We start from the raw sequence: 17,688 nt of genomic DNA, 5'->3' as shown, positions 1-17,688 counted from the left end.
ATCTTACATTGCTGAATTTATGTCCGCTTCTTGTATGTACATCTTAAATAAATTACCAAGTACAAGTTTTAATTATATTGCTTGTTTAAATCATATTTATTCACAATCACATTTTCATCTAAAATCTTACAATGAATACTTGATTTTAAAACTAAACCACAAAATAAAATAAATAGATTGAACAAAAATTCAAAACATTCATTTACATTTATTCCAAAGTAACAAATTGGGGGAGGGGGGACAGGGAGAGCATTTGGGTATATGGCTATATTCTGCACATGTAAATTACATCACAGAAAAAGAAGAACAATGTTCAGTCCACATAGATTCATAGGTCTGAACACTAGATAATCACTAACAATTGGTCCACAGGTAGAAACCAGACTGCAGCCTATTTACATGATCTGAACAGAGGCAAATAGAATGCCAGGCTCTGGTAACCTCTAATGAGTCTCCTCCAGCTTGTTAGCTGGATCCACGTGTGTTTAGGGGCCATCCTGAATGATATATAAATGCCTCTGTCACACATACAGTGCTCTGAAGGTATTTCTGGTTACATATAAATGCCAGGTATTCTGTTTTGGTGAGACGGTCTCTGATGTACAATCTTGAGGAAATGGGCTTGTAGAAGAAATGAACACAAAACATTGTTGCACTTTGAAGTATTTAGCCGAATAGCTGGCTGTCTTTTTTAGCCTCTAAATTGTGGCCAGAGACCCTTTTACCATTTTGACAATTGTAAACATGGCTATTGTAGCTCAAACACAGGGAGTTATAATATAAAATGATGAATATAAAAAATGGGAAATATTCAAAGCATTAGCTATTTCTTGGGATCCAGCTGCCAAAAAGATAAAATCTATAATTAACTCAAACAACCAACAATTGAATTTAAAGAATGGTAGGCAATTCCCGATTCTAAACCAGGAACTAGGTCATTGATTAATGGATGAGATTTCCTCCCACCAATAATACTTTTTTTTTTTTAAAAAGCTAAAATCCCCACCCCTTCAAAATCACCAACCAACCTTTCTCTCTCTCCTAACCATCATTAATTGTATAGTATGCTCCTCTCATTTCTCAGATTGTTAGCTGGAAGAGCAATGTCCTCTCTGGTGTCATAGTTTTTAAATACTTATTATGTATGCTGGTTTGTCAGCTGCGGCCCTTACATATATATACAGTGGTATGTTGGCGCCTTATAAATAAAAGAGAACAACAATAAAAGGTATGAAATCCACTTGAGACCTAGAAAATGCACAGCTGGAATTAAACACTTTTCTGCCATCCTCTACAAAACACATTTTCATGAAATGGTCACGTTAGTTTCATGTTTACTTCAATTCATCACTCTGGAAAAATAAGCTCTATAGTTGGCAAGAAATGTGGATGCCAATTTTTGAGCAGCATCATTTTTTATTCAAAAGTTTCTTTCTATATATGATTGCTTCCTCAGCTTCATAATAATGAAATGTTGGAATGCAAGTAGATCCAGATGTAAGAATGCAGCAAGACTAATAATTAAACACAGCTCCAGAACTGATTAGGCAAACATGTCATACAAGAAAATCAAAATGCTTGCACTGTAGTGATTGTAATTAAATTTTGTTCCTTGCAATTGCCCATTATCACAAAAATGAATGTCAATCTCTGGCTGGTCCTAACAGGAAGAAAACCATTGCCAATGTTTGCTTAAAAAATTGATTTTCCAAGAAAGAAACATAAATTCTGACTAGAAAGGCCGCGATTAACAAGGCGGTGGCTTCCACTGAGCGCTAAGGGGGACCACTCCATAGTGCTATACAGAGAGTTCAGCCATAAGGTGATCTGCAGAAAAAAAATATTTATTTTAAAGAGTGGAAAGGGCCTGATTAGAAAGCCATGGCAAGGACTTTATCCAGCCATGATGCAGTTTTGTTTTTTTTAAGGCACACTTATAGCATTACAGTATGTGTTGAAAATGTGCTGGTTGCTTTAATTTTTTTGGGTAGTGATTGAGGTGGAGGTTGCTGGTAAAATCTTGTGCAATTTGTTCTGTGGAGGACACTCAGTAGGACCACCACAGACTTTATTCTATGAACCAGGCATCGGATGCAAAGCACAGTGAGACGTAAACATTGTGGTGTTTTAGAGAGATTGGTATGCACTGAGCATTCTAAACGTTGTGTTGCTTTTGTAAAAATGTGTACCTATGTCAGCACAATTATACAACATCCTGCATTGTGCCGGTGATTAGCTTTGAACTGTAATCCATCCAACAGTGATATTTCAGTAATGGGGAGATGCTGGTAGATTTCCCACCAGCCGTGGACATTTTTGGGGTTCCCATAATTTGGAAGACCTTGTTCTGCCTTTTGTATTCTTTATGTAAGTTGCATTATTTAGATACTATATTGGTTGGGTAGATTCTAGGAATACTACTGAGAAGAGCTCTTCACTGGATTCCCTGAGAAATATATTGGGCCACAAAATGATTCTATTATTACTTTTCTCAGGCAAAATGTCAATGATGGATGGATAGAACCTTAAAGCCGCATTGATGGACTGAACAAATCAGCCAAATCGGTTTGTTTTTGAAGAGTAAAAATAATTTTAGCCAAACTGAAACATCACATCTTTATAGGCAGACTATTGTGACCAGTGAGTAGCATACATTTCCCTGACTAGCTTTTCTTTTACACAGAGAAACTTTTATGTGAACCAAAGGTAACCCAGATATGGAGTATGAAAAATATGCATGTTGCCAACATACTAAAAGTATCTTTTTGTGGTTAGATAAAAAAAAAAAATCAAGGCATGAAATGCATGATGCATAACATATTAGTGAGCGGACATGCAGTTTCATGAATGTCAGATCAGCCCCCAAAACAGTCATCCATTATGTTTAAAGGAAACCAGAGATACATGGTGGCTGCCATTGCCAAAAACCTTTCACAATGTTATCTTTTTCTAATTTGATACCCTTGCAACAATTTAGCCACTGAAGTCAGAGCTCCTAATCTGCATTCTGGTTCAGGATGACTCTCATACATATTATTAGGTACTAACTCAGCATGGAGGCCAGGCAGCTAGCTTTTTCAGGAGGAAAGATCAGCAATGGCAGCCTACATGTTTCCCTAGTACAAGTTAGATGAATTTTAATTAAAAGTAAAAAACTTTAAAATGATATACATCATTAAAGTACAAACAAGTCACAGAGTATACAAAACACACTTAGTTCTTTTCACATTTTTTTGCTTTATCTTCTATATCTTTCTACTTCACCACACCAAACACCGACCACCACACAGCACTACTTTCCCAGCACAGATTTTCTATTCAATGGCTGCTGATACATTGTAATATAATATTGTACAGTGTCAAAAAATTGTGTTGGTGGCAAACCAGTTTTTTTTTTTCTTGAGCCCTCCAAGAGTAGATACAGCAGACTGCCAGTTTTTGGGTCTCCAAGATTTGTTTTATTTTAGCTGGCAATAACTCTGAATGAGTTACAATCCCTCTCATTCAATAATGCTTCTATAGTTGGAGAAGCTCAAGTGATTCTGTGCTCAGCAGAATGGATTGGTCCTGTCCCGGATTTCCCTACAGTGCCCAACAATTCAGCTGTGCAGCCCACATTCTAAAGCAGTGCTATCCTGCATTGCTGCGTACAGATGAGTATTAAATATACAAAACTGCCAGCAATAATCACTGAATACACTGCATGAACAATATCTATCTGACAGATTTGTAATCATACACACTTGTATGTCCCAGGGTTTTCTGTTTACTCTAGATAGATGGTCCCAGACTGGGAAGCATGTACAATTTGGGAGGGTTTGAGGTTAAATGTTTTTTACAACAGGTTTTCTTTAAAATATGTCAAAGTAGATGTAAGCTGTGAGCTGCTTTTTACATAAATGTTTTGACTCCTGTTAAAGAACACATTTGAACCATTACTGATATCAGCTTTTTCTCTACAGCTTCTGCCAGCCTTCGTTCCGAAATCTAAGCACATTTATTCATATATACGTCGCTATGGGCAGGACATGACGAGAGTCGTCTATGTTGGATCACAGGTACCGCTACTTATTATTATTTGACTGACCATTACACATATGAATGTATCATTGCATGTAGCAGTAGCCATAATATAAAATAAGTGCTAACTTTGTGTGCCATAGAAAGCAAATGTCACACAGCTGATACAACCAGGAAGATTAAAATGTAAGCAAGGGCAGTGACCTGTTGGCAAGAGTGTTTATTTGGGGTCATTGGAACCTAATAACATATCGTTCCACATTGTTCCTGTGACATGTCATGTCCCCCCCACCTAGACATCCAGAAAGACTAACTCCTCATTCAAAGCAAATGAAAATCAATATGCTGCTAGTGAGATGATTGTCGAAGGTTATAATACCTCTTAGGTCTTGTTCACACAGCCTTTGGCTTGTATAAATGTAGCATACTCAGCACGCCTTTTACTACTCATTCAGCATTCTTCTAGCAGATTTGTTGAGGTCTTTAAAGAAGTCTCCACTTTTGGTATGGTAAACATTTCATAACAGAAGTGTTGTCACTTTTAAAGAACTGGATCAGAGGGCTTTTGTTCATTTTAAAAATATGTTTTGCATTCCTGTACAAGTCAATGGGAATGCAAAACACACTTGCAGCAGGTTGGAAGATAGTCAACTGCAGTTTGAGTATACCGGTCAATGATTTCAGAGGCATCTCGTGTAAAATAGATGTCATTGACACAAATCCAAAGCTTCAAGTAGTGCTGAAGCTGACTTATTTCTTCCAGTAGCTTGTTCAATGTGATAGCACTTCCATGAAGATGTTTATTATTCCTATACTGGAGCTGAACAGTACTTTTAATACGCTTACTGACATACTACTACTGTACAGTACATACCTACTGTTCTTACATTGCTGGGGCTCATACTGGCTGTATAGCCAATGCTATATTGTAATAAGGCAGAGCAAGGTGCTTTCTGTTACTTTGGCCTCAGTCTACTTTAGGTGTCTCCAGTCCTCAACGACCAGGATTTGCACACAATTTGTTTTATTTTTTTTTATAGCTGTCAATTTAGTAAAGAATAGTTTACAAACTGTAAGAAAACACCTTTGTTTATATGAACATTGTAAATAAATCATGTGGCCCCTGAGGACTGGAGATGGACAGCTCTGATCCACACACCTGAAAAACAGATATAATTCCTGTTACAATTGACAAAGCTATTTATGGTCTATATAAATACATTAAAAAATTGTACCTAAGCCTTCAAATATATCTAAAAGGTGAACCTAATTGTCAGGTCAAAGTTCCCTTCTGAGGTTTATACTCAAACAAGCTGTTCATATAATTTAATCTATGCAACCATTAACTCACAGGGGGAATTTCCCCATATAATAACCCTCTATGGGCCGGTTTTATCATGAGACCGCTGTTGTGTTGGTTTGTTTGATGCAGCTGACATTTGGAATGGCGCCCCCAGCGCACATTGTTCGTGACATTGGGTACCGTGTATTGTATTGTGTCATGTTACAGCAAATACCGGTAGTACATCCAAATAAATGGGCTGCTTTAACACAACGCACGGGTAATTATAAGAATGGGCCACAATGTCAAATCTGCTGCTTAAAGATATAGCATGGTCACAGAGTGCAATATATTGTTTATCACAAGCTTTAAACAACTTGTAAGGAACAGGATTATAGCATGGCTTAGACCAAGGCTGTTGCCAATAACATAAAAAATATAAATGTAAGTAAAAACGCTTTGAAGAAAAGACTCATTCCAAACTTTTAAATCAACATGATGAATATGCTAGTGGATCCATTGCACAAAGTTTTAAGCCAGGGCTGGCTGGAATTACCACTGACGTCTTTTATTATAGCTGGATTATCCCAAGAGCCATAATATTACTTTACATGCAGCCTTTGTCACAGAATTTTTATCTTAAACAAGGCAACAAGCCTTGTATCCATTGAAAAGGATTAACAAACCATCAAAAGATGAAAATCTTGTTATGTTGCACAACACAATGTTTAACAATTGGCTAGAAAAGAAGAAAAATTGAAATTTTAACTGTTGCACATTATTATCTTGAACAGGCAATCTGAAAACTATGAAAGGAAAATGTACACTCACTGGGGATCATTTTGTAAAAAAGTGGAGGGTAGAAAAATACCAATTTAATCTGACCGGGTGACTGGCCTATGCAATTCTCCACTATTTATATATACATGATGTCATTTTCTTTGGCTTGGTCCGTAAGAGCCAATCATTATTACTTTTTTCACAAATTTTAAAAGTCCACATTTCACAGATTTTTATGGTAAATAGATAGATATGCCTCAGTCACACTATTTGTAGTTCTGTGTGGTACAGGGCGCATATGATATGCAGGAATATTGGACATTGCAAGGAAAGCAATGCCTGACATTCTCACTAAATGTATTGTGGTACAACACACTGCTGCATGCATTTCTGGTCCTTTTTGTACACTTTATTGTCATGAATGGGATCAGCAACCCAGATGGACCATTGACCTGACGATAATGACATATTTCATAGTGTAAATGTAATTCTGTTGCCTGTACAAGCACCAACACCACATAAATGACCAGTTTTGCTTTGTTAGGGCCAACATACCAGCCGATCCCAGCAAAACTGACACACACCTCTGCTGACCAGAAAGCAACTCAAATGGCTAAAAATGTTGAGTGTTTCACACATGGCTAAAGAATACAAGCAAGGATCATGTTTTTATCTTTGTCTGGCCATTCATTTACAAAGCCTAGTTATAAATTGCTGGAAGTACACAGTGGCAACATTATACCTCATGTATAATATACAGAACAAATACTAGTTACTTGAAAATATTATTTATCAGAAGCACCTGTTCCCTCCTATCCACATCCCTAGGTTAGGACCTGTAACACAAGTACTACTTTGCACCGGGAAAAATGAGGGGATGAATCTATGAGTGGACTTCTGTCCTAATTAGGTTTATCCCAGTTTGGTGCCTACTATTCACTACTGCAACTTCCAGAAGAAACACAGTGCATGGTATAAACAATCAAAACCTAAAAATATTTTGTTGAAAACATTGGCAGACCCACTATGGCTCAAAGCTTACAGCTGAAAGTCTGAAACAAATATGTTTTTTAATCTACAGTACAACGGTGTGATTGTACATTCACATCTCTTGACAAACACCCAGAACTTTCACATTTTCTATTTTTTATATTCAGTTGACTTCTTAATGCTAGCAGGTATTGCTTGATAAAACAGGAATTTTTATTTTTTTCGCTGCAAAGCAGAAACTGTTTTTGATTTTATGGGAAACTTCCAGATCTCAGTTTAGAATAGTATAAAAGTTGCAAGGTATATCTGTATCATAAGTGATGATTACAAGACTTTGCTTCCCTGATATCTTGCTTTTCAGAATCCTTGAATCCAGAGCTGATTCCTTACAAACATCCGCAGTCATGTGGAGCCCCTTGGGCTTTCTCAAGAATGTCTTTTTAAACTCCGGAGTAAAAGTAAACTGAAAAGGAGGATTTAGAATGAACGTCCTCTTCCAAAAGGTGACTAACTACTGCGGTAGGTTTTAATAATATCCTTGATGAGACGTCTGCAGATGGGACAGCAGGCATTGTTCATTTTCTTGAGTTTCAGGCCGCATGTATAGCATAGACACATATGTCCGCAGGAATAAATGACACTGTCCACCATGTTCTCATAGCAGATAGTACACTCATCATTCCAGGTTCCTGAGGCAGATGGTGAGATGGGTGACTCCGGCATGCTCACTGGGGAGTTTGGAGCTGTACCTTGGAACAAATAGACCAAAAGTTATTTGGAAATTAGATTTTAACATACACATTTTATAGTTTGTTTTATTGCTAAATTGTAGACTTCCTGAATTAATTGTACAGATACAGATTCAATGTACAGGGGGTGATTTATAAATATGTACTATAGTCTTACCATATTTTAGAAAAGGATAAAGAATAAACTCATTCAAATAATGAATGCAGTAAAAGAAAAAGGAAGGAGGCAAATCAAATCACATGACTTGTCAAGGTCATGTGGTTGGCCTCTCCTCTAAACAAAACATTTATCCACATGGCACACAAAGAAATCTGTATCCCATGTATACTTAAACATTTACTTCTGATTTAGGTCAGCGCTTATAAAATCTACTTTGGAGGGAAAGTACATACAATCATTTAAAGTCATTAAACAGTGGCACTTTCACAGCCAGGCATTGTTTTTTATTTGGGTTCCCTGCAATTAGTGACAACAGTATAAAAGTCATTTAACACTTCTGCTGTAAATGAGTGCTTATGGTTGGTAAATGAATTGCTAGAACCATTACTTGAACCTTATAAGTAAATAGAAGATTATTTTACATTTATAGATTGGACATGGCTGATATCTAACATGGCTTAATGTAATTTCTCTACAGTTATTTTGAAATATTTAAGGAGAATTGAATGAATAACTTTAATTCTACTACAGTTTTCTTTCAAATTTAGTCCCTTCTACAAGTCTATTTCATCCCATGGGGATCTTCATGTGAGGCTGCTGGGACGCTGCACAGACTTTCAGCCCTTTTGTGGGCTGTGCAAAAGCAGTAGATTCCACATTCATCCCTATAGAAGGACAATTTATAGTTGGCCCTAGTGAACAACAGTTTTTCTATAGGTACAATTGTGGAAACTACTGCGCATTTGGGCCTCACTGAGTTATTGTGTAAAGCGATGATGTTGTAGCCCCATAAGATATTCATCTTTACGTAAATTTATCTAAGTGTACATACACAGACTGAATACTTACCACCTATGGAATTACATAGGGGCCCTGGCACACATGTGTTCAACATCGGGTCTGAGCTGCCGCTGCACAGGGCTGTTGGGGTGTTTGGGGCAGATGTTGGAGAGCTTGGTGTTGATATGTCTCGATCAGTTGATATTGTTGAGCCTGAAAAATAAGCAAAATGATTGTTTGCTTTGGGTTTTGTTGCTGTTTCTCTTTACAACAATTTTACATACTTTGTTTTTGCAAATGTATGAAGTGATAAAAATCTCAAGAAACAAAATCAATCTCTAAAGAACTGCAGTAGTGGCATAATATATAATAATATTATATATTATTAATATAATATATATACCTTACAGGTATAAGGAAGATTAATGCTTTTACCCCCACCACATAATACAATATGATAATATTTGGAGTGTAAGATATCTGCACCGGGGGTTGCAGCAAATGGAAGGACCAGGAATTCCAAGGAGATTCTCTGTGAGATTCCCACCCCACTATACACCAAGAACTGTCACAGCATCTATGGGAAGATTTCCTTTCCTTACTAATCTTTCAATGACATATTCACGGAATGGTACATGTCAGTGAAATCTTATATTGTGATGGCAAGCAAGGCTTCAGCTACTATAGATCACAGAATCTTCTCTGATTGTTTCTTTAAGAAATCAGTACTGCATTTAATAATGATTTGTATTACCACACATAGCAGACATCTCTGGTACATTACATTAGATGGAGTGCTTGCAAAAAGAGAGAGATGGCTGCAAAAAGCTGGTCTAAAGAAAGTCTTGTTCAGGACTGATAGATTACATCACAAATGACTGCTCAGACAGATTCAACTAAATCACTTTAATCAATTACCAAAAAGGGGAAACATGAACAGATAATGCTAAGAAGGGATTATGACAAGATCCGAGCCGGGCTTATACAAAACCTTTTATTTGGCATTGTTGGTGCAAGGGCTCTTGCTGCTCCCTGAACAAGCACATGCTGGAGTGATATAGGCCAGATGCTTCAGCCACCAATTCCAGCACCGCTTGGGGGCTTTTAGTTTATATAACTGAAAAATAAGATAAATATGTCTCATGGAATTTGCTCAAAACATGCAAGAACCCCTTGTCTCTATCAGTGTCAAATCGCCCATTTTAGGTGTAATTGTAGACTACACACTATAAAGACAACGTCTATGTTAGATGGGGCGCCATTTATTCTGTTTGTTCATTAATAACTAGAGATAAAATGATGTTTCCCATTCTGTGTATAATAATGAGTGCAAAATCTGCAGTCCTTTTACTTGGCTTTCTGCATTGAATCAGTTTAGCTTGCAATCACTTTAAATTTTCTTATTCATGTCATAAGATAAAACAATGTAGTCTTCTGTTCACAGACTGAGCAATACTCAATCCCACACTGAGCCAAGCAAGCGTTCTGATGCCAGTCCTCAGGTAGCGGCTCACAGGAAACGGGCAGAAGAATTCGGCATTCTGCCAGGGGAGGAGTGGCAGCGCTGGAGCAAGACCGAGCCGGCAACAGCCCCAGGGCATAAAGAGGGTAAGGAGAATGTTACAAACTTCAACAAAAGGTTTTGTTTTACCCAATTTCTTTTTAAATGCCAATTTCATAATGCCACATTTATGAAAGGGCAACATTTTGTAGCCATCAATGTTTGATTTATTTCTGTATCATATTTTACCCTAAACTTTCAATGATTTATTTCTGTATCATATTTTACCCTAAACTTTCAATCAAACTATAATCACCTAAAAGGAGTACTGATGGCCACTTTAATAAATGAAGATAAGTAGCATTAGAATTGCACTGTGGATGCCGATCGCCCAAAATGTAGTAGTAGTGCCCCTTGTGTCCATTTATCAGTACTGCAATAAAAGGCAGAAGTAGTGATTGATCAGGATGATTGAAAAAAAATATAATTTCAGCTTAAGGTTTGCTCCATATTAACAGTGGTGAGCGCTAATTGATGATCAGGCTGATAATTAATTGATAAATCCAGAGATCGCCACCTTTTAATACTGAAAGTGGCAATCCTGCTAAAAGGTGGCAATCTATTTACCTAATTGTCACTTTTATGAATGGTGCAATCAGAAAAATGTCATAATTTGTGCATAAACACTGCTGTTTTGTGGGAAATACACTGTTCAGCGTCTGAATCAATGAAATGGAGAGTATATTATGTGTATTGCATTTGTTAAAGCAAACCTGTGCCCATATTCTAAACAAGCATTTCTCAGCCAGGGTTCCTCCAGAGTTTGCTATGAGTTCCCTGAGCTATTTGGACCTCTCAGGTCCATTACCACTGACACCAATGATATTTTTGGCTATCTGTAGGGATGGTATTCTTCGCACTGGCCAGCACACTAATATACTGGGAAGTGCAGATATAGAAATGGTTCACTAACACATAAAAGTTATTTTAAGGGGTCCCGAAAAATTAATAAGGGTGAGAAAGGCAGATCTAAACAAACTTTAAAATCACTTATAAACAGCCCTCATCCATCTCTGTATCTTTTATGCCTTGACCAGATAATGCATATCTAATCTAGACAATAAAAGTGTAATATATTGTGGCTTATAAAGGTGCGTACACACTTCCAATTTTTATCGTTCCAATCGAACGACGAACGATCGATTGGGCAAAAAATCGTTCGTAAAAAAGTAAGTGTGTACAATATCTACGAACGATCGTGTCGTTATCGCTATGTGCAGGATCGGTGCTATACGATCGTTCGTAGATATCGTGCAGGAACGTTCGTCGTTCGTTTTCCAACGATAATAATTGGAAGTGTGTACGTAGCTTAAGTCCTTAATCACCCCAAAGCCCTGGTTATTATTGAAATGAACTGGAAAGGTTACAGTAAAATCCTGTTTTTGTACAGCTGTTTGTTAGCTGTGCAGTTTTTCTTTTTACTTTTACATAAATTCATAAATATTCAATATACGACAAAGGATTTACAGAGCATTGTGGGTTTACTAAAGAGACAAGCAGACTCACTTGAATTTAAACCTTGAACACAACCATCGAGTGAGGAATGGATTTTTGTTTTCACACATTAACTTGTGTGTAAATTTTAGATTATTTACAGATCTTAGAAATTAAGTCTTTTTCTGAACAGAGTCACAGGAAATAAAAGAAAAGCAGGTAAAAAGCAAAGAAAAGCTTAATCTTTTAGTTCAGTGCAATAATGTAAATTAATATTATTCAGCTTAATATGTATTTTTAGTACGGACCAAAATATCATTATACATTGTGCTGTATCTAGTGCTGACAGGTACACTTCAATGCACACATCATGATGTCCCCTAAGGTGGAACCATCACACATCATTTATAAAACACATATTTTAGAAGATAACAATATAAAAACGTGTCACTTTTTGGTGAGATCTGTCATAAATCTTGTCTTGTTTTCTGTAACCTCTTTACACTCCATTAGTTTCCACAGTGACTTAGATTTCATAGCCACAGCATTAACTCAGTCTAACACTTTCTACCTTCCGCCTTTATTTTTCTGCACTTTTTCCAGTGTAATGTTTTCAGCCCTTGTGGATTATTTATGACCGCTACTTCCTCTGATAGAAGTGATAAATAAAATATGAGGTGGTAGCTGCATTATTAACACAGTGCTACAAAGATCACACATAAAGCTCAATACCGAGGAGTTGTTCATAGAAAGGTATCAAGAATTGTTTTCACTGAATACATTATAGAGTTCATGGTGAATTGTAACATTTTACTTCTGAGATCTCTAGTTTTATTAGATTCAGTCCACTAGTAATAAGGACAATGAAAATTAAGCTTCCAGAGTACAAGGGTCTTGGCAGAGGGCCCCAGGAATGAAACCCTCAAAAAAAAAACTAAACTAATAAAATGAACTAAAAAAAATATTTTCATTGACCCCTGTTTTCTGATGACTGTACAGATGTAATCAGATATTCAAAACGTTGCTCACACCAAGAGGGAAGTCCTTGAAATAACTTTCAGGTCTTCAGGCAACCCCTGCTATAAATTACTAAATCCTCAGCTCACTGTACATGAGTGTGGTGGGCAGTAGGTCCAATGTCTCTTTCATTGCTGGCCAGTGAGAAGAATTTTACTCTTACAGATATCCCAAACAATCATCAGTATTAGTTAAACTGACCTGAGAGGCACGAATTGCACAATGAACCCCTAGCTACCTCTGAGGAACCTTGGGCTTCTATGAAATCCTGGTTGTGAAACACTCGAAAAAAAACAAACCGGTAGTTTTTTTTTGCACCCACAAATAAGGTTTGGATTAGCAGAAGGGCAGTAATGTGTGCCACAGAAACAAATCCAATATAAGACCATTTTTTATTATCTCCTCCAGAAAACTGAAAAAAATCTGAACGATCTAAAGAAATGGGGTAAACTTCCTATATATTTAATTTGTGCTAATAATTAAAGTCTAGATAGATTTTGTACATGTGAGGATATAATGCATAAAGTGTGTAAAAGAATTATGATAGTATATTAAATATACACTTTAAAAAAATAAAATAGATGTCCTTACCCAATATACGTATTTGCATGATGGCCCCGTGAAGACCAAAAAACATCCATAATGGTTGTGAACAGTCCACACAGACTTGCATTCCAGTGCTGCTGCCATTGTGACTTAAATGTAGTTCACCTTCTGTGTTTACCACAAATCCCAAGATGTCCCCACTCTGAAGAGGGACCGCAACCCTACATACGGCCCAAAACTCCTTCCTGTCAACCAAAGACTCTGGATTATAAGGAAGGTCACTTGGTCTCAAAGTGCTGGGATCACAAGATGTCACACCATAAGACAGAGTCCCAGACCGCGAAGAGTTGGATTTGTTTATCTTGACAAATATGGTTTCATTAATTCGAAGTGCTCTGTTGGTAAACACTAAAGTTCGTTCTTCTCGGGCATGCTCCAGCCTGGCCACAGTTTGATCATCCAAGGTTTTGATGTGAGCCCCCCTAAGCTGATGGAAGCGGAGATCACTCTCCAGCTGTGTTGGGAGCAGATGGGAATGTTGAGAGTTGAGGGAGTTTTGTGGAATAGGACACATGGTGGACATGGACTGAAAGTTTTCTTCTTGCAAATTCAGGTCACACAGGCTGACAGACAAGCGGGCGTCTTCAGTTTCTCTTCTTAAGGATGGCCGAGGTATTGCGGTAAATGATCTTGGCCGTACACAATCTGGAGGGATGATCTCACTATCTGTACATTCAAAAGAAGAAAAAAAAATTTTAATCAAAAAACTGTTCATGCTCCGCTTGGAAAAAAGTAGCTGCAGAGTTTGTTAATTCATTCCAGTGCAATCAATTGTACTATTCTATTGTTGATGCCACACTTCTAAATGACCAAACCTCACCTAGTTTCAGGCAACAAGGTAAGACAAGTTGATTAAACACTTAGCGGAGTGTATTAATTGGGTTTTTAATCCTAATGCACTGTGCACCAAAAGCCGGTGACAAATGCTCCCTTTTGGCATTCCTAAGCAAATGCTACTTTGGTCCAATCCCTCTGCAAAATACTGTAGAACATAAGCATGCCATGACCCCCATAAAATATTTTTTAAAAATGTCTGCATCTTTGCATGAAAATGGGCAGCATTTATGGTTAATTAAGACCTGTTAATATTTCCATCTTTTAGAGTGCTGAAAGTAGCAAAATCCTTGGAATATAGATACGTCTAAAGGAGAGGTTGGCAAACTCCGGCTTTTAGGCCAGATACAAAAATATAATATGCCTTAAGTATAAAGCCTGACTTTTACCCTCGTTCAACTTTTCATAGCAGTTCCTGCCAGTGAATTCAATTTGCAAGTTCCAATGTTGAGTTATACTGGGCTATCTGTCAACTGAAATGTGAAACTAGAAGCTGACCTCTAGAACCAGAAACTATCCAGATAAAGAGCAGGTATGTATAGTCAATGAAATATTGTCTTTAATGTGGAACTCAGCATAAGCCTATGGCTAGGAGACAGGAATATTCCTAAAATGTTCTGTTTTATTACTGTTTGGCAGGATTTTTACACAGATTCTGCAATCTCCACCATGTGCACTTTCCAAGCTCGGGCCCTTCACTTTTAACTGATGACTAAGCAGCAAAGTGACTGTAAGGATAAACACTATGCAGCCTGAGGCAGAAACTATACAGATGCTGAACTACAATACTTTTTAGTACCCAAGGGACAGGATGGATCATGGTACAAACCTATTAAACACTCCAGCTACATTCTAATAAATAAGATCCATTAAAATGTAAGTTTTGGCATTTAAATGCTCTTTCTGTGTGTGGGGTAAATGTGAACAATAAGGTTTTTCTGTGTAATTGTATTTTTTGGTACTGTTTGGTGGTATCAAAAAATATGTTTTCAACACATCTTGCCCAGGACAATTGTTCCAATTTTATCATGTACTGACATATAATTTGTAGGTTATACTTGGATTAATTCACTGACTAGCATAAACCTAAAACAAAATGTATGCTGTTTGTACAAACAGTAGGGGAACAAATATGGGGATTGATAAAGGAACGCTATAATATTAGATGTAAATACTATAAAGGAAAAGATAACAAAAGAAAGAATAGTTTTATCTAGTAATGCATTACATATAACTTGAGTAGAGGCCTTCTGTAACTGGAGCTGGCTATAATCCCATAACTCCATACCAGGTTGTCTGCAAATCAATAAGTCTCATTTAGTATTATCCCTGTTTTTCTCATACATATTGTTAGCTCGGAAGGCTACAGACACCTAGGAGGTGACCATTGTGATATTGTCTTTAAGTTACCACACATCCTTCAATTACTGGGGATCGGCGATCAGACGGGGTAGTAAACCTTTTCCAGTATGTAAAAAAAACTAAAAGCAGAGTAGGCCTGGGTTTTATTTAATTATACTTCCTTAAGCCCTTTCCACTGTAAAACTTGTGTGTGTGTTACATACATAACAGGATAAAAAAGGTAAACTAAAAAAAAAAAATGTTATATTTGATGTATTAATATTGAACAAGTATATAGTGCCAACATATTACGCAGCGCTGAATACATTACATTCAGCAATTCACAGGATACATTCTTTGGATGATGGTGTTCTTGGCCAATACAACCTTGTGCGTAATTCCTTTTCTGTGAGAAATGTTTGAATCATTAAAATGATTATTAAAGAAGGTTAATCAGTGAATAAGAAATGACTCCCTGTACACTGGAACCATCTGTTCTGCTCACACACAATCTGAAATTAGAAGACAAAAGCAGTAAGGCTGCTGACCATGAAGATAAACATTCACCTTTTGTTGGCATTTGAGTGGTTTCTAAGAGACTGGCTGCCAGCACCTTTGTCACCATGAAACACACACACACACACACACTTGGAGAGCTGTTTCCATGGCTTTGCACATATATCATGAGCTTCAGCTTTCCATCCCTTCCATCCACCTCTCTAAATGTTCCAGTCATTCAGCATAGCTGCCTTGTGTTCAGTCTGCATGAAAGACTTTAATATACAAGCTTGCAGCATCTGCTCCTTTCACTGCTTCTGCTCACACAGGTGCAGATTACATTCTGAAGGTATAAATCAGAGAATCATTTGTATAGTATATCTTACCTGACATTTAATTTATTGTTTGGGGAATACAATTTATCAATAAATTTACATCCTGCACCATGTTGATTTCCCATTTCTGATTTTACCAGGACTTCATAATTGATTATTTCACCTACGTTGTCTATTGTTTTCATTTTTAAAAGAGCTTTCCATAAACACCACCTCAATCAAATCCTAATTTCATTTCTACAGCATTCTCCTCCTTTAAAAGCAATATTGTTCTGTGTAGTGTTAGAATTTTTTGACAGAGCCCAATTCCTAATGTGTTCACTTGTATGGTAGATATAAAATCGGAACACCAAGGTCCTGTAGTGTATGAATAAACCTGGACCCAGAATAAAGTGTGACAAACTGCTCAGATGCAACATTACCTAATAATGAATTATTAGTAACAAGGACATGTCATTGTGTATCTGTGTGAGACGGCTTTTCATTGAATCTCTACAATAATTTTTTTTTCATGAAGCAGTCTAATTGCTTCCCAAGCACAGGTATTAACAAATTCAATATTTTTAATAGATTAATGCATAAAGAAGAAAGCAGAGTGACAGAGAGGAGGTGATGGGTTCACCACATGGCTAGGGGATGGACCGGTGCCAGCATCAGTTTGAGGCCATAGGAAGTGGATGGAGGGATCCTGGCCGTCATTCAACCAAGAAAAGTGAGAGCATCATCTACTGGCAGAACAGAAGTATATAGAAATACAATGGATCAAAAGTGAGTATTGCAGCAAAAAACATTATATATTGTTTTGTTTATTTGATGTTTAGGTTATTATTGTTTTTCAACTCGAGTTCTGTTTTACTGCATCTCATAGAGTTAAGGCTTCCGCCTCTGAGGAAATTGCTGTTATAATGGCAGTTGATGAGAACGAGTATATTTTTACCAAGATCCATTAAAGTATCCGGCTGTCATCAACTTGCATCAGAAAAGCCTTAAGGTTTAGCCACTAAGCCATCTACTTGGCTGTCTGTCAGAATGCTTCATCTGGCATTATGAAGTATACACCAGTTTCCCAAGTTAATAAAAAAAAAAAAGCAGGTAAAGGACTTTGAAGGGCAATCAGGTTTTTAGATGCAAGATCTCTGAGAGCACCCTGTGAGCTTGGAGTGTAACTTCCATCACACGGTCAGTACAATATTGAATTCGAGGATGGTATTTACCTAGCTGTCCTTGCTGAATGCACACAATCCAAAAGCTGCTTTACAAACCACAGCTGTTCAAAGCATGCGACTACCAATCATGCATGC

General features: G+C 37.2%; 1 protein-coding gene and 1 long non-coding RNA gene across 4 annotated transcripts in view; one reads left to right on the top strand and one right to left on the bottom strand.

The window, feature by feature from the left end:
- The window catches only part of LOC140340067 (uncharacterized), a 28,367-nt gene that overhangs the window by 557 nt on the left and 10,122 nt on the right, over positions 1–17,688 (top strand). Inside the window, exons 2-7 of the long non-coding RNA XR_011922577.1 lie at positions 3,963–4,058; positions 7,434–7,575; positions 10,206–10,369; positions 14,623–14,745; positions 14,853–15,089; positions 16,958–17,155. This is a non-coding gene — a long non-coding RNA (uncharacterized lncRNA). The remainder of the gene's footprint in view (positions 1–3,962; positions 4,059–7,433; positions 7,576–10,205; positions 10,370–14,622; positions 14,746–14,852; positions 15,090–16,957; positions 17,156–17,688) is intronic.
- The window catches only part of NEURL1 (neuralized E3 ubiquitin protein ligase 1), a 122,521-nt gene continuing 104,899 nt past the window's right edge, over positions 67–17,688 (bottom strand). For all 3 annotated transcript variants that reach the window (XM_072425058.1, XM_072425055.1, XM_072425057.1), the window contains exons 4-6: positions 13,365–14,045; positions 8,831–8,974; positions 67–7,821 (exon numbers count right to left, since the gene is read on the bottom strand). In XM_072425058.1, the coding sequence (XP_072281159.1) occupies positions 7,580–7,821; positions 8,831–8,974; positions 13,365–14,045 (1,067 nt within the window). In that variant the 3' untranslated portion in view covers positions 67–7,579. The remainder of the gene's footprint in view (positions 7,822–8,830; positions 8,975–13,364; positions 14,046–17,688) is intronic.

Source organism: Pyxicephalus adspersus, chromosome 10, assembly GCF_032062135.1.
Source record: "Pyxicephalus adspersus chromosome 10, UCB_Pads_2.0, whole genome shotgun sequence".
Taxonomy (NCBI): domain Eukaryota; kingdom Metazoa; phylum Chordata; class Amphibia; order Anura; family Pyxicephalidae; genus Pyxicephalus; species Pyxicephalus adspersus.
Note: the sequence above shows the minus strand (reverse complement) of the source record. Positions and strands in the feature narration are given on the sequence as shown.